The sequence below is a fragment of the Ylistrum balloti genome, unplaced genomic scaffold (assembly GCF_031769215.1).
Source record: "Ylistrum balloti isolate Yb309-2 unplaced genomic scaffold, AGI_CSIRO_Ybal_v1 Utg369926, whole genome shotgun sequence".
Taxonomy (NCBI): domain Eukaryota; kingdom Metazoa; phylum Mollusca; class Bivalvia; order Pectinida; family Pectinidae; genus Ylistrum; species Ylistrum balloti.
This window is the reverse complement of record NW_026782041.1, coordinates 612,524-632,563: the sequence shown is the minus strand read 5'-3', so window position 1 is coordinate 632,563 and position 20,040 is coordinate 612,524. Positions and strand designations below refer to the sequence as shown.

Here is a 20,040-nt window from a genome sequence, read left to right as displayed (position 1 = left end):
TGTACATGTGATAACGGTAATGATAAAAGAGTTGTAACACAACAACCCCCCCAAAACTTCTCAAAAATAGATACATTAATATATATTATACATACACACATATATATATAAGTACATGATGTCGCTTTGCTAGTCGGCTTGAAAGAATCCCTTTTCTTTGTTACATATTCTGCTCACAGTGGCTAGGTATATATTTAACTCAAAGGTTCGTACATGTAGACGTGTAATTGGCAGCAACATTCAACGTATATTCCGTATCATTGTTACGTTTTTGTTTTCCCCATTTTACATTTTCTAGACGCAATTGTTGCCCATAAATATTCAGTATTCAAATGTTCAGAAAAATGTCCAGTATTTAAATATCGAACACTGAAATAGCCAACATTTGCTAAAAATACACAGTGATAATCCCACAATGTAATGTAAATAAACATTTCCTTGTTCGTAATGTGTGCTAGGTTAACAAAACCATGCTGTTGAATGTTTTATTATTTCTGAGGCTCTCTGACACTGAGGCCTAAAAAATTAAACAATCGATAAATATTTTATTCATTTCAATACTTGAGATTGGTGTAAATTCACATTCACTGTCGGAGGGACCACGTGATAGAATGAAACGGGTCCGTATTGGTATATTTCATATTTGTATGTATTTACAAAAAGGTATGTTACTTATATAAGCTAAAAAAACTGTCCAACATTATACAATAACTTTTGTGATATGTTGCATGTGCTCGACAGTTATAGAATTTAACCATTAACAAAAAGAGTAAAGCACTGACCACGGTTTTATATAATACCTTCGACCAAAACCGTGCACGATGCACTCTTTCCTCTAGATGTACAGTATCTCTGTTACAGATATTCTGGTCAAACCAAACAGTATTTATAGTAGAAGTAGTTTGTATGTTTCAAAATTCATTTTTATGTATAATATTGTGATATCATCGTTCATTGACAGGTGAACACACTATGGATTTTTTTGCAACAACAACAGCCACGATGACAACTATGCCGACAACAACGACAACGATGCCGACAACAATGACAACAACGGAAGCGACATCGCCAACAACTTCGCCATCAACGACGACACCACCAACAACACCGCAGACAACTTTGACAACAACAACGACACCAACAACAACACCGCAAACAACTTTGACAACAACGACGACACCAACAACAATACCGCGAACAACTTTGACAACAACGACGACGCCAACAACAACACCGCAAACAACTTCGCCATCAACGACGACACCAACAACGACACCGCAAACTACTTTGACAACAACGACGACACCAACAACAACACCGCAAACAACTTTGACAACAATGACGACACCAACAACAACAACACCGCAAACTACTTTGACAACAACGACGACACCAACAACAACACCGCAAACTACTTTGACAACAATGACGACACCAACAACAACATCGCAAACAACTTCGCCATCAACGACACCAACAACAACACCGCAAACAACTTCGCCATCAATGACGACGCCAACAACAACACCGCAAACAACTTCGCCATCAACGACTACACCAACAACGACACCGCAAACAACTTTGACAACAACGACGACACCAACAACAACTTCGACGACACCAACAACAACTTCGACGACACCACCAACAACTTCGACGACACCGTCAATAACAACGATAATGACGTCGACGACAACGACATTCCCATCAACAGCATCGACAACACCATCAGCAACCATACCTACGTTACCAACAACATCTCAGCCCTCAGGTAATCTCAGGGATGCGTGCTAACAGACAAAATTACAAACTACTTACTTTAAAGTCTCCGTTTAGTATATGATAACAGTCAGAGTGGAAACACGTTATGATATTTTTGTTTTATTCACGAAAACTTTCACAAAAACGATAACATTTTAACATCAGCAATCTCTGACAGAAACAAGGAATTTTGCGATCAGTGTTCATATTGAATATTTTATGAACGTATAAAGGTAATGTCATATTTCAAAGTCCTCAACTTTGTTTCGAGTATTATTTCAAAAATTGTTTTAAGAATTATCAGTATTTTAAAAACAGTAATACTTTTACCATAAATAATTTTGCTTTTCGTCGTCGACGCCTCATGATCTCATAAAAAATAGGATACGGTAATGTAAATGTGGTAGCTAGATATTGGAATTAATGAAATCAGGAACAATTTGTTTCTGCAGCACAATTGTTTTCCGGAGAAAATTGCTTGATGTTCACGAGGTCAAGTGTTGACGAGACCTTCCAGTCGCCCTTAGAAACTATCGTCGCCACTTCCTCTTCAGAATGCGCGTTACTCTGCTACAAGTAAGAAATATTCATTGTGAAAACATTTCTGTTCTGAGATATATTCTGTATATATCTGTATATACAGGAACTATTGTCCAGGGGGTGTCATGTACTGTATCACAAGAGAGTCATACACAATCCAGACACTACATAAAGATGTATCCTTATATTTAAGTACACAAGGAGGTGATATGTAGTTAGTAGACAGAAATGGTGAAATCTTGGCGAGGGTGAAGAAAGACAGAAGTGGCGAAACCTTGGCGAGGTTGAAGAAAGACAGAAGTAGCGAAACCTTGGCGAGGTTGAAGAAAGACAGAAAAGGTGAAATCTTGGCGAGGGTGAAGAAAGACAGAAGTGGCAAAACCTTGGCGAGGTTGAAGAAAGACAGAAGTAGCGAAACCTTGGCGAGGTTGAAGAAAGACAGAAAAGGTGAAATCTTGGCGAGGGTGAAGAAAGGCAGAAGTAGCGAAACCTTGGCGAGGGTGAAGAAAGACAGAAATGGTGAAATCTTGGCGAGGATGAAGACAGAAGTGTTGAGCCCTTGGCGTTGATGAAGAAAGGCAGAAGTGGCGAGCACTTGGCGAGTTTCTTTCGTCTTTCTCTCCCGAGTCAAAATGCAGCATATATTGTACGACACTGAGCATGTATTCTTTTTTTCCTGCAACACTTACTGTAAATTAAGACTATCGAATCTTAAACACTTAGTTTGCCTATCCAATCAAAGTTGACGTTTTGCTAAACTGTGTGTGATGACGCTCGTCAAAATAATTACTCCGCACAGCAATGTAGTTCTACAATTCAATGAATATACAGAGCAATTTTATTTCGTATATCAACTTGTTTATTACAAAAAAAAAAAACCAGCCAATGATGTTTAAAATTACTCGTTTTATTAAGGAATTTGTTTTTCCATATCATGTGTGGCATGCATTGTTGTGATTTTGCTGTATGGATAATATATTTTGTAACAGTAAAGTTTTTTTCATTTTATCTTTTCTCCAGGAACGATGACTGCAGAAGCATCAGTATAAAGGGCTCTACACCAAGCATCACGTGCGTTCTAGGTATGGACAATGCATTAACACAGCTGGACACAGGGGCTGTCATATTTGATATGTCATAAAGGCATACCTGACAAAGAAAGGGAAATGGAGGGACTTGAGCAAAGTTGGCAGGAACTTGGCCACGATTATGCTCCGATATCATATTGATACCGGATACTGAGTTTACTGAATTGAAAAAAAATGTGTTAAAAAGATCCTGTTGTATACTGTTATTAGGGACCTGGATACAGAAGAAAGTGGTCAGATATACGGAGTGTATAGATATGAACAAAGGCCCAGATGTATACGGAGGATGCTTATTCTAAATACGGATAGTTATGGATAACACTTATATGTGACAAGAGGCCAGGATTATGACGGAAATTATCATATGTGAGGATAGATGTGTACATTTGTGAACAGGGCTCTAGAAATTTTATCATCAGATATGTATATTAAACATTTAGTAGACAGATTGGGAATGAGAATGAAACAAACACACAATCATTCTATTAAATATAAATAGCCAATACAAATTAAGTGTATAGTACATGTTGAAATTTTACAATAACATAACGAAATGGATGTTTACACAGGGAGGACTGAAGTATGTATTTTCTTCCTCCGTTTTTACATGTATGTAGGAACATGTGCTACTAGTATACCGCCGAGAGGAAGTTGTTTTATCGTGTTGCTGTGATTCTCCTTGTTGCCTGTCACGTCAACAACCTTTTACCACCAAACATATTATCATTGCTTGCTCTGTCTTCAAACGTAAACTTGTTTTCATTATACCAAGATATGATATTCTTTTCATCTGATATTTGCTGTGAAGTTTTGAGAATTTTACTTTTTGGTTTGTGTTTAACGTTCATTGTATTTTCTTTTGTGAGCGTCATTTTTTGGCGGTGTTTCGTCTTAAATGACTGTAATTGCCAATGAACCGTAAAATTAATACAAAATAAACCAACACATGTAATATCCACATAGAATAGTAACACAATACGTCAAAATAATGTCACGGAGTTGTGTTATTAGCGCGACACGTCCGGTTTTTACAAAGTTTGAACTTTCTGTTTCCTTTAGCTTCAATTGTGCTTCCACATTTGTCATATTTCCTTTCTGTAATTGATTCGGTTTCCAGGTTTTGCTACAATTGTTGATATCACAATCTACGTGACAGATGTCGAATGTTGGTAAGAGCGAGCGGGAAATAAGGTAGATATAAGGTAAACCTTTTAAAGAAATCTCCTTATACACCTTTCTTTTGCTGATATTTTGACCTAGTTTTATTGAATAATTGCATCGGCAAGTTGGTAAAGATAGATGAGATGTATCCTTAACTTCAAACTTCAATATGCTTTGTAAACCTACAACTTTTCAATGTTGAATGATTTGAACAGAACGTAATGTATACTCTTAATCGGTTGAATTTAAACGTGATATGCAAACCTGCGGGACTACCGTCCGCCTGCTGTGTACAAATGACATGAAGAAGAGCGCCTTTAAATACAAATATAGAATTAGAAACAGTGTTGACAGCTAGTGAATTAAACTGCATTATACAGCTGTTTCATCTGTTCAGGACATGTCAGTGTTTTTAAGACTCATTTTTCATAGAAAGATGCATTTTGTAAAAATACTGCTATTTTGACAATATAATACCACAATGCGTATTATTTGGTATATATTTCATTGTAAATACAAATTAAAATAGCCTTGGTGTTGTGTTTGGAAATGACATTTATGCATTTTGTTTACGTATATTACTCTCTTCATATTGGAGAAAATAAATAGAATAATGATATTGTGTCACAGTGTGGACATGTCCGGTTTCTATGTGATGTGATGTATAACGTGCCACTCTCCAGCATTGCCACGTTGTTGTCCCGTCGTCCACGATAAAACGTGCCACTCTCCAGCATTGCCACGTTGTTGTCCCGTCGTCCACGGTAAAACGTGCCACTCTCCAGCATTGCCACGTTGTTGTCCCGTTGTCCACGGTAAAACGTGCCACTCTCCAGCATTGTCACGCTGTTGTCTCATCATCCACGGTAAAACGTGCCACTCTCCAGCATTGCCACGTTGTTGTTCCGTCGTCCACGGTAAAACGTGCCACTCTCCAGCATTGCCACGTTGTTGTTCCGTCGTCCACGGTAAAACGTGCCACTCTCCAGCATTGCCACGCTGTTGTCTCATCATCCACGGTAAAACGTGCCACTCTCCAACATTGCCACGTTGTTGTCCTGTCGTCCACGGTAAAACGTGCCACTCTCCAGCATTGCCACGTTGTTGTCCCGTCGTCCACGGTAAAACGTGCCACTCTATAGCATTGTCACGTTGTTGTCCTGTCATCCACGTTAAAACATGACACTCTCCAGCATTTTCTATCTCGTGCAGGTCTTGTCCGGCATTCCACATCATTCCTTTTCCCATGCTGTAGATAAGGTTTGATGTTTGCTCAACCCTCCCTTCAATGTTTAATATTAAAAGATAATTCTATATTCGTCTCGGCTCCCTGCGAATATTACAGAATAATGAGAAAAAATGGCAATAGTCTTTATGATGTTTGAATCAACCATCATGTGTTACTTGAAAAATGTTTCCGCGTACTCACATTTTTGTTCTTTTCTTAGTTTTTATTTATCTTTTTTGTTTTTGTTTGCTTGACTAACTACTGCATATATTAAACAAAAGAAAAAAGTCTGAAACCGCTTCAGGATTATTGGTTTTACCAACACGTCTTGTGGATTGAAACTTGCCAATATCTGTTTACATCTTAAAATATTAGGTTCGGTTGGGTTTCAATGTCCACTTGGTCAGAGAAACTGCGATAATCCCAGATGATCCATCTCTGAAAGATCAGTAGTTACCTGAAGCTTCATATAAAATACATATACTGGCTGATGTTAAACCCAGAAATATTTACAATGAGACCAAAATATATTCGAGGATGTTAAACCCAGAAATATTTACAATGAGACCAAAATATATTCGAGGATGTTAAACCCAGAGAAATATTTACAATGAAACCAAAATATACTCGAGGATGTTAAACCCAAAGAAATATTTACAATGAGACTAAAAGATACTCGCTGATGTTAAACCAAGAAATATTTACAATGAGACCAAAATATACTCGCTGATGTTAAACCACGAAATATTTACAATGACACCAATATGACTGGTGTTTTCCGCCTGATTGTCCTTTGGTATCAATTAAATCCTATTTTCCCTATAAGTTTATCCTGTCAGATTTTAATGGCATGTCGTGTTAAATTTTTTAATTCATATATAAAACATATAGCCCTTGTTTATTATTTTTTTAACTTTTGATAGATCGTATTTAAGTATGGTACGTGATATCAGTCTACGGTGTACTCTCCACCTTCATTGGAGCTTACAGGAAGTTCAGCATTACTCGAACGACAGGAAGTTCAGCATTACTCTACCGACAAGAAGTTCAGCATTACTTTACCGACAGGAAGTTCAGCATTACTCTACCGATAGGACGTTCAACATTATTCTATCGACAGGAAGTTCAGCATTACTCTACCGACAGGAAGTTCAGCATTACTCTACCGACAGGAAGTTCAACATTATTCTATCGACAGGAAGTTCAGCATTACTCTACCGACAGGAAGTTCAACATTATTCTATCGACAGGAAGTTCAGCATTACTCTATCGATAGGAAGTTCAGCATTACTCTACCGACAGGAAGTTCAACATTATTCTATCGACAGGAAGTTCAGCATTACTCTACCGACAGGAAGTTCAGCATTACTCTACCGACAGGATGTTCAACATTATTCTATCGACAGGAAGTTCAGCATTACTCTACCGACAGGAAGTTCAGCATTACTCTACCGACAAGAAGTTCATCATTACTTTACCGACAGGAAGTTCAGCATTACTTTACCGACAAGAAGTTCAACATTACTCTACCGACAAGAAGTTCAGCATTACTTTACCGACAAGAAGTTCAGCATTACTTTACCGACAGGAAGTTCAGCATTACTCTACCGACAGGAAGTTCAACATTATTCTATCGACAAGAAGTTCAGCATTACTCTATCGATAGGAAGTTCAGCATTACTCTACCGACAGGAAGTTCAGCATTACTCTATCGATAGGAAGTTCAGCATTACTCTACCGACAAGAAGTTCAGCATTACTCTACCGACAGGAAGTTCAGCATTACTCTACCGACAGAAGTTCAGCATTACTCTACCGACAGGATGTTCAACATTATTCTATCGACAGGAAGTTCAGCATTACTCTACCGACAGGAAGTTCAGCATTACTTTACCGACAGGAAGTTCAGCATTACTCTATCGATAGGAAGTTCAGCATTACTCTACCGACAGGAAGTTCAGCATTACTCTATCGATAGGAAGTTCAGCATTACTCTACCGACAAGAAGTTCAGCATTACTCTACCGACAGAAGTTCAGCATTACTCTACCGACAGGATGTTCAACATTATTCTATCGACAGGAAGTTCAGCATTACTCTACCGACAGGAAGTTCAGCATTACTCTACCGACAGAAGTTCAGCATTACTCTACCGACAGGAAGTTCAGTATTACTCTATCGATAGGAAGTTCAGCATTACTCTACCGACAAGAAGTTCAGCATTACTCTACCGACAGGAAGTTCAGCATTACTCTACCGACAGAAGTTCAGCATTACTCTACCGACAAGAAGTTCAGCATTACTCTATCGATAGGAAGTTCAGCATTACTCTACCGACAAGAAGTTCAGCATTACTCTATCGATAGGAAGTTCAGCATTACTCTACCGACAAGAAGTTCAGCATTACTCTACCGACAGAAGTTCAGCATTACTCTATCGATAGGAAGTTCAGCATTACTCTATCGATAGGAAGTTCAGCATTACTCTACCGACAGGAAGTTCAGCATTACTCTACCGACAGAAGTTCAGCATTACTCTACCGACAAGAAGTTCAGCATTACTCTATCGATAGGAAGTTCAGCATTACTCTACCGACAAGAAGTTCAGCATTACTCTATCGATAGGAAGTTCAGCATTACTCTACCGACAAGAAGTTCAGCATTACTCTACCGACAGAAGTTCAGCATTACTCTACCGACATCAGTATTTCTCGATGTTCCTATTACCTAAAGGTCAAAACAAAACCATGTTAGTTTGTCGTATTTACAGATACTGGTATGCGTAATTCATTATCAAAAGTAGAAGTATGGGATATTAAAACAAAAAGCTTTATTTAAGTGTTGCTGTAAAGGCTGGAATATGATGAGTTCCAACTCAAAAGTTACTGAGATCGCATCCTGGCAAGTTACATGTGATGCCAAAACCTAACAGGATCCATTATCTAATAATAGTCGTTCGTACGACGTGTAGGTGCCTAATTGCCTAGGGCTACAATAGAACTATTTTTATGTTTCCATTATGGCTGGGGGTTTCTTCCGTTTATTTTACAAGGACTACATACAGAATTCATTGTGTCCGATATTTGAATTATGTATTTATCTCCGAAATAATGTCTCTCCACACGTGCAGGTCTGATTAATTTAAATTTAAACAAAACTGAAAATGTTTAACGTGTTTTAATTGAAGTTTATCAAATTTAGGGGTCGGGGTTGGGGTTGAGGATGTGGGGCAGGGGAAGATATTTATTTATTACATCAAGTAAGGCACGTTACAATGACAATATGGTAATGCAATTATTATGATAGGCTCCGATCCATTAGTCTGTAACTTGCTGTGTGGCTCAAGGGATATAACTCGTACATTTGCACCAGCATATTGATCATACCAATAAAAGAAAGACATACAAAAACTGTAAGACAGAAATGAAGTTATAACAATTTTAATATTCCATGTCTCAATAAATGCTCATCATTTCTATCTAAATTAAAAAAAATGGAAAATATAAGAAAAAAAATTCCTGTGAAATGATGCTATATGCCAAAACAAAATGTTCTATCACTTTTTAAAACAATGGAAAGTATTGCTAAGTTAGCATTTTGACTGGGAATGGGATTAATGAGATGATAAGTGAACTTTTATAAAATGAAGAAATGCATTCAAGATTATCTCATTTATTTTTACAAATGAGGAGGCGTTCCATGTTGTGTAACCCTACAGCTACCTCACGGATGAAATGCATTGCTGAACATGGCATGCACATTTATGTTCTATTTATAGACATCCTCACTGCTATCATGAAATGAAAGCTGAAGGAATCTTGTTTTGAAATAGCAAGAAAAAATACAAATGCCAAACACTCGGAAGATTTTTTCAGCAAAAAGTCAACGTTCTAGTTTGTGTAGAGTCACGTTATAACAATGTGTTTCCCCTCCTCATTACTGTACAAAATCAAGTAAAATGCTCAAGACAAAAAACATATGTGTTAGTTATCTTCAATCAAGAGGAACACTCAAAATAATTTGATTAATTAATTCAAACTTATGTGATAATTACTAAATTCTTTACAGTATCCGTTTACTTCGAAATTTACAATATTATCTAAAACATTTATGTAACCTTGATGTGAATTACTCAGTCAGGCGCTTAGAGAGAGGTTGTCAGGTAGCAGTACACAGTTTCTCGGTGTGGCCATGGGTGATTTTTTTGCTCATTAGATTACCCCATTATAAAGGTTTTAATTAAAAATGAAAAAAAAAATCCTTGCTAAAATTGGTCCTGTCATGTTAAAGTGGACAATGTGGGGTTTCATTTTTTTCAGGATAATATTTTAGCTTTGTGTTGGAGATTACTATTTGGGCAGTCTCGAATCTGTGTCTACGCACCAAAAACTAGCTTTACAGGAAGTGAAATTTTCATAGTGTTTACATGTGGTCATGTTATGAAGAATTTCCGAGTTGGAATTTGCTGAAATGTAAGTACTTTGTTACCACGAGATTGTAAGATAGGTGATTAGAATTAAATTTCTCCTAGAAAGTTGTAGTGTTGGATTGGAATTAGCAGTATTTTTGCATTTTTAGCATTTTTTCAGTAGGTAACCATGACAATCAAATGTCAGAAATCAGAGGAATTTTTTTTTTACACAAATTTCATCTCTCTACTGTTAATGTAATTGTTATACAGTTTATAAATATATATACATGTAATGATGTATTTTTCATAACCAATCTGCTATACCTGTATATCTCAAACATGACAAATAATTTCAGGAAAAATGCAAATTAACTGTTTACTGCTACCTTATAGCACATTAAAAAAAATTAATCTATTTAAAATGTGCTTTACTATGTTTAATTAAGTTTAATCCTTTCCATAATTGCTATAAATACATAAAAAACACACTGAAACTTGTTCATAATGATTTTATTTTAATTTCATCAGGGGTGCATAAAGGGAGGTAATTTGGGTGCTCTTGTGGGTGAGAATTTCAGCTGTTTTCAAAAGGCTTGGTATCAGTTTGAAAACTGTTCTACAGTAGGTAACAGGTATGAAATAAGTCAGTAACAACCTTAGAATGTATTTAGACTGCATTATAGGGCAATTCCAATAGTTTAAGGTGTGGTATCCATGGTAACTAAGAAGGAAAGTATGAGTTTTTGAATTTTGGATAAATTCTCTGTTTTGATGATTTTTACTCAATAATGTGTGTGTATTTCTCATAGATTGGGCATACAATCATGTTAATATTGTCATAAAATTACATTTCCATAGTTACTGCTGTAAAAAAGACTATTTTTCGAACAATATTGCAATGTAATAGGGTTTCTAATATTACACTTGAAGAAGGGTGGGGGGCAGTAAGCATAGGTGTTTGTGATGTCATACACATGACATTTAAGAATATCTTATGTCATATCACTGTTAATTACTTTCGAGAAATGTGTCAGATGCTAATTTGAAGTTTTTGTTGGATTTCTAGCCTTCACTATGACATCACAGTGCATTGGTGAAGCCATCATTAGCAATTGATGACGTCATAGTACTGATGACATCAGCTGTTACCATGACGTCATAACATAAGACTTTATATATGTAGTATCAATCTGCTTTTCAGTTATCTAAATTCACAGAAGCACAAACTACTTGATTCAGTTTCAATTGCAACTTTATTCAAGTAAATTTAAGACTTATTGAGGTTTTAATTTTTCAAATTACCTCCCTTTCTTCCTAATTTGAGAGCAGAATTGGTCAAAACACACCATGCGGGAAAATCCATATTACTCGATAGCTATTCAAGATACACAGTAAAGCGATATATTGTTTTGTTCGTGTGATCATTTTCTAGACACTCAGAGGGATTTTAATGAAATTAAAAAAACTAATTGTGATGTATAAGGTAGCAGTACACAGTTTCTCGGTGTGGCCATGGGTGATTTTTTTGCTCATTAGATTACCCCATTATAAAGGTTTTAATTAAAAATGAAAAAAAAAATCCTTGCTAAAATTGGTCCTGTCATGTTAAAGTGGACAATGTGGGGTTTCATTTTTTTCAGGATAATATTTTAGCTTTGTGTTGGAGATTACTATTTGGGCAGTCTCGAATCTGTGTCTACGCACCAAAAACTAGCTTTACAGGAAGTGAAATTTTCATAGTGTTTACATGTGGTCATGTTATGAAGAATTTCCGAGTTGGAATTTGCTGAAATGTAAGTACTTTGTTACCACGACAGTGTTGTTGATTGTAAGATAGGTGATTAGAATTAAATTTCTCCTAGAAAGTTGTAGTGTTGGATTGGAATTAGCAGTATTTTTGCATTTTTAGCATTTTTTCAGTAGGTAACCATGACAATCAAATGTCAGAAATCAGAGGAATTTTTTTTTTTACACAAATTTCATCTCTCTACTGTTAATGTAATTGTTATACAGTTTATAAATATATATACATGTAATGATGTATTTTTCATAACCAATCTGCTATACCTGTATATCTCAAACATGACAAATAATTTCAGGAAAAATGCAAATTAACTGTTTACTGCTACCTTATAGCACATTAAAAAAAATTAATCTATTTAAAATGTGCTTTACTATGTTTAATTAAGTTTAATCCTTTCCATAATTGCTATAAATACATAAAAAACACACTGAAACTTGTTCATAATGATTTTATTTTAATTTCATCAGGGGTGCATAAAGGGAGGTAATTTGGGTGCTCTTGTGGGTGAGAATTTCAGCTGTTTTCAAAAGGCTTGGTATCAGTTTGAAAACTGTTCTACAGTAGGTAACAGGTATGAAATAAGTCAGTAACAACCTTAGAATGTATTTAGACTGCATTATAGGGCAATTCCAATAGTTTAAGGTGTGGTATCCATGGTAACTAAGAAGGAAAGTATGAGTTTTTGAATTTTGGATAAATTCTCTGTTTTGATGATTTTTACTCAATAATGTGTGTGTATTTCTCATAGATTGGGCATACAATCATGTTAATATTGTCATAAAATTACATTTCCATAGTTACTGCTGTAAAAAAGACTATTTTTCGAACAATATTGCAATGTAATAGGGTTTCTAATATTACACTTGAAGAAGGGTGGGGGGCAGTAAGCATAGGTGTTTGTGATGTCATACACATGACATTTAAGAATATCTTATGTCATATCACTGTTAATTACTTTCGAGAAATGTGTCAGATGCTAATTTGAAGTTTTTGTTGGATTTCTAGCCTTCACTATGACATCACAGTGCATTGGTGAAGCCATCATTAGCAATTGATGACGTCATAGTACTGATGACATCAGCTGTTACCATGACGTCATAACATAAGACTTTATATATGTAGTATCAATCTGCTTTTCAGTTATCTAAATTCACAGAAGCACAAACTACTTGATTCAGTTTCAATTGCAACTTTATTCAAGTAAATTTAAGACTTATTGAGGTTTTAATTTTTCAAATTACCTCCCTTTCTTCCTAATTTGAGAGCAGAATTGGTCAAAACACACCATGCGGGAAAATCCATATTACTCGATAGCTATTCAAGATACACAGTAAAGCGATATATTGTTTTGTTCGTGTGATCATTTTCTAGACACTCAGAGGGATTTTAATGAAATTAAAAAAACTAATTGTGATGTATAAGGTAGCAGTACACAGTTTCTCGGTGTGGCCATGGGTGATTTTTTTGCTCATTAGATTACCCCATTATAAAGGTTTTAATTAAAAATGAAAAAAAAAATCCTTGCTAAAATTGGTCCTGTCATGTTAAAGTGGACAATGTGGGGTTTCATTTTTTTCAGGATAATATTTTAGCTTTGTGTTGGAGATTACTATTTGGGCAGTCTCGAATCTGTGTCTACGCACCAAAAACTAGCTTTACAGGAAGTGAAATTTTCATAGTGTTTACATGTGGTCATGTTATGAAGAATTTCCGAGTTGGAATTTGCTGAAATGTAAGTACTTTGTTACCACGACAGTGTTGTTGATTGTAAGATAGGTGATTAGAATTAAATTTCTCCTAGAAAGTTGTAGTGTTGGATTGGAATTAGCAGTATTTTTGCATTTTTAGCATTTTTTCAGTAGGTAACCATGACAATCAAATGTCAGAAATCAGAGGAATTTTTTTTTTTACACAAATTTCATCTCTCTACTGTTAATGTAATTGTTATACAGTTTATAAATATATATACATGTAATGATGTATTTTTCATAACCAATCTGCTATACCTGTATATCTCAAACATGACAAATAATTTCAGGAAAAATGCAAATTAACTGTTTACTGCTACCTTATAGCACATTAAAAAAAATTAATCTATTTAAAATGTGCTTTACTATGTTTAATTAAGTTTAATCCTTTCCATAATTGCTATAAATACATAAAAAACACACTGAAACTTGTTCATAATGATTTTATTTTAATTTCATCAGGGGTGCATAAAGGGAGGTAATTTGGGTGCTCTTGTGGGTGAGAATTTCAGCTGTTTTCAAAAGGCTTGGTATCAGTTTGAAAACTGTTCTACAGTAGGTAACAGGTATGAAATAAGTCAGTAACAACCTTAGAATGTATTTAGACTGCATTATAGGGCAATTCCAATAGTTTAAGGTGTGGTATCCATGGTAACTAAGAAGGAAAGTATGAGTTTTTGAATTTTGGATAAATTCTCTGTTTTGATGATTTTTACTCAATAATGTGTGTGTATTTCTCATAGATTGGGCATACAATCATGTTAATATTGTCATAAAATTACATTTCCATAGTTACTGCTGTAAAAAAGACTATTTTTCGAACAATATTGCAATGTAATAGGGTTTCTAATATTACACTTGAAGAAGGGTGGGGGGCAGTAAGCATAGGTGTTTGTGATGTCATACACATGACATTTAAGAATATCTTATGTCATATCACTGTTAATTACTTTCGAGAAATGTGTCAGATGCTAATTTGAAGTTTTTGTTGGATTTCTAGCCTTCACTATGACATCACAGTGCATTGGTGAAGCCATCATTAGCAATTGATGACGTCATAGTACTGATGACATCAGCTGTTACCATGACGTCATAACATAAGACTTTATATATGTAGTATCAATCTGCTTTTCAGTTATCTAAATTCACAGAAGCACAAACTACTTGATTCAGTTTCAATTGCAACTTTATTCAAGTAAATTTAAGACTTATTGAGGTTTTAATTTTTCAAATTACCTCCCTTTCTTCCTAATTTGAGAGCAGAATTGGTCAAAACACACCATGCGGGAAAATCCATATTACTCGATAGCTATTCAAGATACACAGTAAAGCGATATATTGTTTTGTTCGTGTGATCATTTTCTAGACACTCAGAGGGATTTTAATGAAATTAAAAAAACTAATTGTGATGTATAAGGTAGCAGTACACAGTTTCTCGGTGTGGCCATGGGTGATTTTTTTGCTCATTAGATTACCCCATTATAAAGGTTTTAATTAAAAATGAAAAAAAAAATCCTTGCTAAAATTGGTCCTGTCATGTTAAAGTGGACAATGTGGGGTTTCATTTTTTTCAGGATAATATTTTAGCTTTGTGTTGGAGATTACTATTTGGGCAGTCTCGAATCTGTGTCTACGCACCAAAAACTAGCTTTACAGGAAGTGAAATTTTCATAGTGTTTACATGTGGTCATGTTATGAAGAATTTCCGAGTTGGAATTTGCTGAAATGTAAGTACTTTGTTACCACGACAGTGTTGTTGATTGTAAGATAGGTGATTAGAATTAAATTTCTCCTAGAAAGTTGTAGTGTTGGATTGGAATTAGCAGTATTTTTGCATTTTTAGCATTTTTTCAGTAGGTAACCATGACAATCAAATGTCAGAAATCAGAGGAATTTTTTTTTTACACAAATTTCATCTCTCTACTGTTAATGTAATTGTTATACAGTTTATAAATATATATACATGTAATGATGTATTTTTCATAACCAATCTGCTATACCTGTATATCTCAAACATGACAAATAATTTCAGGAAAAATGCAAATTAACTGTTTACTGCTACCTTATAGCACATTAAAAAAAATTAATCTATTTAAAATGTGCTTTACTATGTTTAATTAAGTTTAATCCTTTCCATAATTGCTATAAATACATAAAAAACACACTGAAACTTGTTCATAATGATTTTATTTTAATTTCATCAGGGGTGCATAAAGGGAGGTAATTTGGGTGCTCTTGTGGGTGAGAATTTCAGCTGTTTTCAAAAGGCTTGGTATCAGTTTGAAAACTGTTCTACAGTAGGTAACAGGTATGAAATAAGTCAGTAACAACCTTAGAATGTATTTAGACTGCATTATAGGGCAATTCCAATAGTTTAAGGTGTGGTATCCATGGTAACTAAGAAGGAAAGTATGAGTTTTTGAATTTTGGATAAATTCTCTGTTTTGATGATTTTTACTCAATAATGTGTGTGTATTTCTCATAGATTGGGCATACAATCATGTTAATATTGTCATAAAATTACATTTCCATAGTTACTGCTGTAAAAAAGACTATTTTTCGAACAATATTGCAATGTAATAGGGTTTCTAATATTACACTTGAAGAAGGGTGGGGGGCAGTAAGCATAGGTGTTTGTGATGTCATACACATGACATTTAAGAATATCTTATGTCATATCACTGTTAATTACTTTCGAGAAATGTGTCAGATGCTAATTTGAAGTTTTTGTTGGATTTCTAGCCTTCACTATGACATCACAGTGCATTGGTGAAGCCATCATTAGCAATTGATGACGTCATAGTACTGATGACATCAGCTGTTACCATGACGTCATAACATAAGACTTTATATATGTAGTATCAATCTGCTTTTCAGTTATCTAAATTCACAGAAGCACAAACTACTTGATTCAGTTTCAATTGCAACTTTATTCAAGTAAATTTAAGACTTATTGAGGTTTTAATTTTTCAAATTACCTCCCTTTCTTCCTAATTTGAGAGCAGAATTGGTCAAAACACACCATGCGGGAAAATCCATATTACTCGATAGCTATTCAAGATACACAGTAAAGCGATATATTGTTTTGTTCGTGTGATCATTTTCTAGACACTCAGAGGGATTTTAATGAAATTAAAAAAACTAATTGTGATGTATAAGGTAGCAGTACACAGTTTCTCGGTGTGGCCATGGGTGATTTTTTTGCTCATTAGATTACCCCATTATAAAGGTTTTAATTAAAAATGAAAAAAAAAATCCTTGCTAAAATTGGTCCTGTCATGTTAAAGTGGACAATGTGGGGTTTCATTTTTTTCAGGATAATATTTTAGCTTTGTGTTGGAGATTACTATTTGGGCAGTCTCGAATCTGTGTCTACGCACCAAAAACTAGCTTTACAGGAAGTGAAATTTTCATAGTGTTTACATGTGGTCATGTTATGAAGAATTTCCGAGTTGGAATTTGCTGAAATGTAAGTACTTTGTTACCACGACAGTGTTGTTGATTGTAAGATAGGTGATTAGAATTAAATTTCTCCTAGAAAGTTGTAGTGTTGGATTGGAATTAGCAGTATTTTTGCATTTTTAGCATTTTTTCAGTAGGTAACCATGACAATCAAATGTCAGAAATCAGAGGAATTTTTTTTTTTACACAAATTTCATCTCTCTACTGTTAATGTAATTGTTATACAGTTTATAAATATATATACATGTAATGATGTATTTTTCATAACCAATCTGCTATACCTGTATATCTCAAACATGACAAATAATTTCAGGAAAAATGCAAATTAACTGTTTACTGCTACCTCGTCGCTACGCACCAGAGTACATATCGGATCACATGACATTCTGACCTCCATAAGTTACTTCCCTTCATCCCTCGATGAATCATGATCACGTGCTATCAGCATAATTCACTATTTTTAGAATAACGCAATCTCGTTTAAAGAATCAGCGTACCTTCCTGATTGAGGTTAGTTTCTATATAGAGAAAATAAGTGGTCAGTGTCTTAAAACATAAGAAGTGTTTTGGTGAAGGAAAAGAAAGACAAAGATTAATATTTATAATTATATTCATGTTAGATCACGTACTGAGATAATGCATGTTAGGTCACGTACTGAGATAATCCATATTAGATCACGTACTGAGATAATCCGTGGCTAGATTATGAACCAGATCTTTACAAAAATGTTCGTCCACATCACTACAATATTGGTTTATGTGCTTTTTTTAGAATTACTTGATTTTTTTCTCCATATTTTACAAATGTATTAAAATCCTACGTGTTAAAACTGTGTGACGTCCTTTGGTATGTAGACATTAATGCTACGTAACTCGGTTATATGCAATTTAAACACCGCATTGTTCTTAGAAAATCCTCGAATTTTCACACGTCAAATACGTCCTGTTGTACTTGGATTATTATCCAAATATTTCATTTGATTGGCAAAATTATATCCGCGTTGAAATCAAATTCTAACATCAAAATCTTTGCTGCATCTTATGAAAGTTTGGATACATTTGAAGATTATTCAGCGAAGTTCTGTTTTAAGGATATGTAATCGTTGTAAGATTTACTTTTACTTGTCAAGTTTTTAAAGTCTGACAATTTTACAATTTCCATCTATATAATGCACATCTAATGCTTTTGCTAATGTAACACATTTTTTTGTGAAGCTTGGCCTTTTCAGGTGTAATGGAGAACCCATTTACCTTGAATGGAACGACCAAGTTATCATTATTTGATACTTACACATCAAGCTATTGAAGACTAATCACTGTATATTGAAGGCATGATGTAATAAATTAGTAGAATTTAAACTGAATTTATGGTGATGTATGGTTGCCGACACAGAAGGTGCCCGCTCAGCTGAAGTGTTCTGTAACACTTTATAAACAAAAGCACTGGTTAAGTTAGGGAAGAATTAAGAAATGGTTTTGAACATTCTTCAAAGTGTATGTAACTCTGGTAAAATACTATCCCCAATATACCACCCGGCTATGGAGCCCGATTGGTTGAGCGTCAGACTAGTAAGCCAGGGGTCCCGAGTTCGATTCTTAACGGAGACATTGAAATAAATACAAAATGTACCACAGTTACATATATATAAACATATGAAAGACCAGTTTAATACACACTAACTTTCACAATTCAAATACACTCCATGCACGGGTTAAATCTACATACGTTCAGTGCTAAAACTGGTATAGCAGAATATTCGTATACCTCCAAGACTATGTGATAGTAATGAAGTTGTAAAAGTAATCCAACTCTAAACTATACATGTGTTAGTAACACAGTAAATCATACAGATTATTTAAACGGGTTGCAAATTTATCAGTAAAACAAAACTTCAATGTTACATTCCACGAGAAAGCGTCGACATGTTTTTCCCCTTCTTTTAATGAAGATTTGACATTTTGTAACTCTGTTTGTCTTTTTTATATATATTATTTGCTGATTTGAACGGTATTTTAAAGTACACACAATGAAAAGGTATTTTGCTACAGGTATTGTAGATTCTTACACGTGTTTGTGTTTACGTATTATCTGTCAGTTGTAAAGAGAAAGATTTAATTATATATCACTGACATCTTCTGTGAAAATTCCGACAATGTAATTCCCACAGCTAATATACAAATAACTTAGCAACTTGATTAATCTGTGTTTATCCGAAGGTAAGACGGCAAACGATGTTTAAGAAAAAGAAATACATTATGTTGTTTATGAAAGCCTTGGCCTTGACCTGCATGTTTGTAATTCTTCAAAGATGTGATATAAACAGCACATCTTATAGAAAACTATATATACATAATGATATCACACATGAATTATATTTCTGAGTGGATATCGTCTATACGGCGTAATGGAAATTTTGGAGCGATTTTGAAGAAAGTCTGCAGTAGTTGTCTCCCTTCTTCAATTGATCTGATTCTAACGAACGCCGAATGGATACAATGTACCACAAAAATCATAACTACCTTGCACTCATATTCAATGTGGCCGCCAGACTGCTAGTTTGCTTTTCCGATCAGCCCGAAATGACCACAGGGGAATTTAAAAGAATTCCTTTAGAACTTCTCAAGAAATAGCTTATAAAACTAAGATTTTTTAAATCCAAAATGGCTGTCTGCCGACACTCATTAATGAAATAACATTTATCCAAAACCTCATGAGCTATATTCCAATAAACTATAACGGTCAAAATCCAAGATGACCGCCTGTCGGCCATTTTGATTTTGCGCTCGGTCCCGAAATAGGCAATGCTCAACTAGGACCAATAGAGCCATACATTTGGGAT

General features: G+C 34.8%; 1 protein-coding gene across 1 annotated transcript; it reads left to right on the top strand.

Moving 5' to 3' along the window:
- The first annotated feature begins 1,002 nt into the window (after positions 1-1,002).
- On the top strand, positions 1,003-3,442 carry LOC132546996 (salivary glue protein Sgs-3-like). The gene is made up of 3 exons (XM_060210731.1): positions 1,003-1,771; positions 2,214-2,337; positions 3,322-3,442. The coding sequence occupies exons 1-3, from the start codon at positions 1,003-1,005 to the stop codon at positions 3,440-3,442; spliced, it is 1,014 nt and encodes a 337-aa protein (XP_060066714.1).
- The last annotated feature ends 16,598 nt before the right edge of the window (positions 3,443-20,040 follow it).

What these genes read in the sequence shown, in the direction of transcription:
- LOC132546996 (XM_060210731.1), top strand. Translation starts at nt 1,003, where the DNA reads ATGACAACTATGCCGACAACAACGACAACGATGCCGACAACAATGACA. An exon ending in AACAACATCTCAGCCCTCAG is followed by an intron (nt 1,772 to 2,213) that starts GTAATCTCAGGG and finishes TTGTTTCTGCAG; the next exon opens with CACAATTGTTTTCCGGAGAA. An exon ending in TGCGCGTTACTCTGCTACAA is followed by an intron (nt 2,338 to 3,321) that starts GTAAGAAATATT and finishes TCTTTTCTCCAG; the next exon opens with GAACGATGACTGCAGAAGCA.